At 36.3% G+C, this 4,350-nt stretch overlaps 1 protein-coding gene across 1 annotated transcript; it reads left to right on the top strand.

The window, feature by feature from the left end:
* Positions 1–969: 969 nt before the first annotated feature.
* Positions 970–3,933, top strand: LOC140971891 (putative late blight resistance protein homolog R1A-3). The gene has a single exon (XM_073434422.1). It carries the CDS (start codon positions 970–972, stop codon positions 3,931–3,933), a length of 2,964 nt encoding a protein of 987 aa, XP_073290523.1.
* The last annotated feature ends 417 nt before the right edge of the window (positions 3,934–4,350 follow it).

The raw sequence follows: 4,350 nt of genomic DNA, 5'->3' as shown, positions 1-4,350 counted from the left end.
TTATTTGGATTTAAAATATATTTAAAATATTATTTTAGTAATGCTAAACGCTATATTGATTTAAATATTTTTTTAAAAAATATATATTATAGGACCGAACGCTTGTCGCTTTACCAAAAGCTATAATTAGTGATAATGTTGCAACTCAAATCTTTTAAATCGCATAACAGCCCAAGCGCAATGATTCGATCGCTATATCCAGCATGGATAATTATTGCACCTCAACAATCTACTTCCCAATAATTGCACTCATTGCAATCAATGAGAATCGAACTCATACATTGGCTCTGATACCAATTATAGGACCGAACACTTGTCGTTTAACTAAAAGTTATAGCTAGTGGTGTAATTCAAATATTTTAAACCACATAGCAGCCCAAACATCATAGTTCGAACACTCTACTCAGAACAGACAATTATTGCACCTCAATAGATATAATTATATTTGATTATACATATATTGTTTAGATTTGAAATTTACATAAATTTATCTTTTTATTATCTATATCCACATTTTAGTTCTTTACAATTTAAATTATATTATTTTATGTAACATAACGATTTTTTGATTCGATCGATCGACATATTTTAATTATATTATAATATTGATTTCATCATCGATTCAATTATAAAAATACGTTACCTGACTAGAAACTGCGTAGATCATACAAATACACAGTACTGAACGTAACATAATATTTAAAAATTTAGATGATCATGCTACATCAAATCATCAATAAATAAAAGCACAGAGGACAAAATATCGTGAAAAAGGTGAAATATCTTACTCAATAATTATGGCTAAAATGTTGAAGAAAAAGAAAAAGGAGGAGGATTAGTGGAAGTGTGAGGGAAATACACTGCAGTGGTAAAGTGACTTTTAATATAATAATCGACAATAATTTGCTCTAACTTTGCATTTTGGGTTTCCTGAGATGCTTGGCTAGTTTCAGTTTCTTTGTTGAAACAATGGCGTATGCTGCTCTTGTGTCACTTTTGCATGCCACAGACCAGTTTCTTGATTTGGATTTGTGTTTCTTCCCTTTCACAAGGGAAAAAATCGAGTCTTTTCAAGAAACTATTAATTCTTTAGTGGCATTTCTTGATAAGTGCCCACCTATTTGCAGCCAAGAAATCAATGATTTGATAAGGGAAATCAGAGATGTATCCTATGGAGCGGAGGATATCATCGAGTCCCTAATAGCAACTCACTTTCTGCAAATAGATGGAAGCCATGGTTATCAAAGATTGAAGAAATTTCGAGAGATCAGCTTCGAACAAATCGTGGAAAAACTTGAATCGATTAACACAGAGGTGAGCAATATTCAGCTAGATGGGAATGATGTATCCTATGGAGCGGAGGATATCATCGAGTCCCTAATAGCAACTCACTTTCTGCAAATAGATGGAAGCCATGGTTATCAAAGATTGAAGAAATTTCGAGAGATCAGCTTCGAACAAATCGTGGAAAAACTTGAATCGATTAACACAGAGGTGAGCAATATTCAGCTAGATGGGAATGATGTTCATGACCGGAGAATTTCAGTTCTTGCTGGTTCCTCGAGGGAGGCTTTGAGGGGCAATAACTCTAGTTTGGAGGCACTGGACGATGATCTGAAGATGAAACTAATGGAACAACTTGTAGCAGGATGTTCCCAAATCGACGTCATTCCGATCGTTGGCATGGGAGGGATTGGTAAGACGACTCTTGCTAGAATCTTGTGTGATAGTCAGCTGATCAAGGAATCTTTTGACATTCGTGGTTGGGTCACAGTATCTCAAACATATAAAGTCCAGGAAGTTGTTTTAGGCATTCTAAAAGACATCGGCGTACCTTTGGATAAAAAAAAGGATGTCGAACAACAACTATATCAAACTTTATATGGCAGAAAGTATTTAATTGTATTAGATGATGTTTGGGATATACAGGTTTGGGATGACTTAAAAAGACTATTTCCAGATAAGAAAAATGGTAGTCGAATCATACTGACTACTAGACATTCGAAAGTGGCTGCATATACCAACTCTTTTGGCGCTTATCATGAGATGCAGCTTCTAGATGAGGATTCGAGTTGGAGTCTCCTATGTCGAGAGATATTTCCCCAAAAAAATTGTCCATCTGAACTAGTTGAAATTGGAAAGGAGATTGCAAGACAATGCCACGGTCTTCCTCTAGCTATATCTGCCATTGGTGGACATCTTAAAAAGGAGAAGCACACAGAAGAAAGCTGGGAGTATGTTTCTGGGAATGTAAATATGGTCTTAAAGACAACTAACGACCCGACATTGGAGATATTAACTCTGAGTTATAACTACTTACCCCATCATTTGAAAGCATGCTTCCTGTATTTTGGATTTTTTCAAGAAGATCGTCCCATTGAAGTATTTAGACTAGTGAATTTGTGGGTTGCTGAGGGATTTGTAAAGCCAAGTAGATGGAATAGCATAGAACAGGTTGCAGAAGAATACTTGAGAGAGATCATTGAGAGAAATCTTGTTTTCGTGCAGAAATATGATTCGTTTGGGAAGCCGAAGAGATGTGGCATCCATGATCTATTTCGAGACATATGCATTAGGGAGGCTAAAAAAGAAAACCTTTTTTATGTCTTGGATACAGATGCACCACCCTATGATCTTTTGGAGATAAATAGCTTACGGCGTTATGTCCTACACGGTTACGAATCTCCTTCAGTGGAGAGTAACTTAACCCTTCGCTATTATTATGAAGACTATCATGTTTCGGATGACAGTAATTATTCGTACTATCCGTACTTCGAAGATTTTAACTCTTCAGATGCTAATATTGAGTATGATGGAAGTGATAATACTCCTGCAAATGAACATGAATATCGACGCAAGATCAGGGACGTAATGTTAACGACCCGTTCTTTAGTTTGTCATGGTATAAATATTTCACAACAAATTAAACTAGCTTCAGGATTGCTCAAGGTATTGAACATTAGGATGGAATCAACAAAGTTTCCAATGGGAATTTTAGAATTCATCAACCTAAAGTACCTTCATCTTGGCAATGTTCGGGAAATCCCATCTTCAATATCTAGACTCAGGAACCTACAAACACTTATTATTCGGGTTATGCAGATAAAGTCTATGCCATCTGAAATTTGGAAGATGAAACAACTAAGGCATCTTCTGATAGGTGGTTTTCATCTTCTTGATATTCCTGATGTTCAAGGCGAAGGGACGAATGCATACTTTCTCGAATATCTCCAGACACTTTCAGAGATAATCGATTTCACTTGTAAGCGAGAGGTCATCGAAAGGGTCCCAAATCTTAAAAAGCTAAAACTTTTGTACAGCAGGGATGCTGTTGGCTGGTCATTTGAATCTCTGAACAATCTCGTCTATTTGTGCAAACTTGAATCATTACGCCTCGATTTTTGGCCAGGTGAGTATAACTTTCAGAACCTTGTCTTCCCTTTTTCCCTAAAAAAATTGGTGTTAGTAGGCTGTCGAATTCCTTGGAAGCAAATGACCATTATCGGTATCTTGCCCAATCTCGAGGTCCTCAAACTGAAGCTCAGAGCCACAAAAGGAAAAATCTGGGAGACCAATGACGGAGAATTCAAGCGATTGAAATTCCTCTTGATTCAGTTATCAACTTTAGCAGAGTGGAAAACTGAAAAGGACCATTTCCCAAGCCTTCGTCACCTTATCCTCCACTACTGTCCACTGGGGGCAATCCCGTATGAAATTGGAGAAATTTCGACCCTTGAAATAATTGAACTAAAGGATTGTTCGCCTGCAGCAGAGTCTTCGGCAAAGGAAGTGCTCGGGGAAGATAGTGACATCAAGCTCATAATTTCCAGTGATGAAAACTCATTGCATCCTGTTACTCTTCGTTATACCACTGATTTTTGTGCTCAACATTTCTGTGAGTCAATCAAGGAATCATGCTGTATCATCCTTTGAAGTTCTTGTAATTTACTTTCTACATCTTATGATATGTTGATACTTTTTGAAACTTAATGAGTATAAATTCTGGCCAAGATAGAAAGCTAGCATGGTTAAAACAATTCCGGGATCTTTGGGGTTACATTTTCCAAGAAAGTAAACATCTCTTCTTCTTTTTTTTTTTTTTTTTTTTTTTTTTTTTTTTTGTTGTTGGTATTTTACACTCTTTTTGGTCTGCTTCTGTTTTGCTGTTGTGGTTTGTGCAGTGATGGTGCTAAAATTTCTGGCTTGCTCTTCAAATTTTGGTTGAAGAGAAATGTCTTGCAAAATGTTGTGATCTAATCATACTTACATGTTGATGTACTTAATAAAATCAGAATGCCTTTATTGTTGAAAGTCTGGGAAAATGAGGAAGGTAATCGTGAATATCCTGTT

Source organism: Primulina huaijiensis, chromosome 2 (assembly GCF_012295235.1).
Source record: "Primulina huaijiensis isolate GDHJ02 chromosome 2, ASM1229523v2, whole genome shotgun sequence".
In the NCBI taxonomy this organism is placed as follows: domain Eukaryota; kingdom Viridiplantae; phylum Streptophyta; class Magnoliopsida; order Lamiales; family Gesneriaceae; genus Primulina; species Primulina huaijiensis.
Note: the sequence above shows the minus strand (reverse complement) of the source record. Positions and strands in the feature narration are given on the sequence as shown.

What these genes read in the sequence shown, in the direction of transcription:
- LOC140971891 (XM_073434422.1), top strand. Translation starts at nt 970, where the DNA reads ATGGCGTATGCTGCTCTTGTGTCACTTTTGCATGCCACAGACCAGTTT.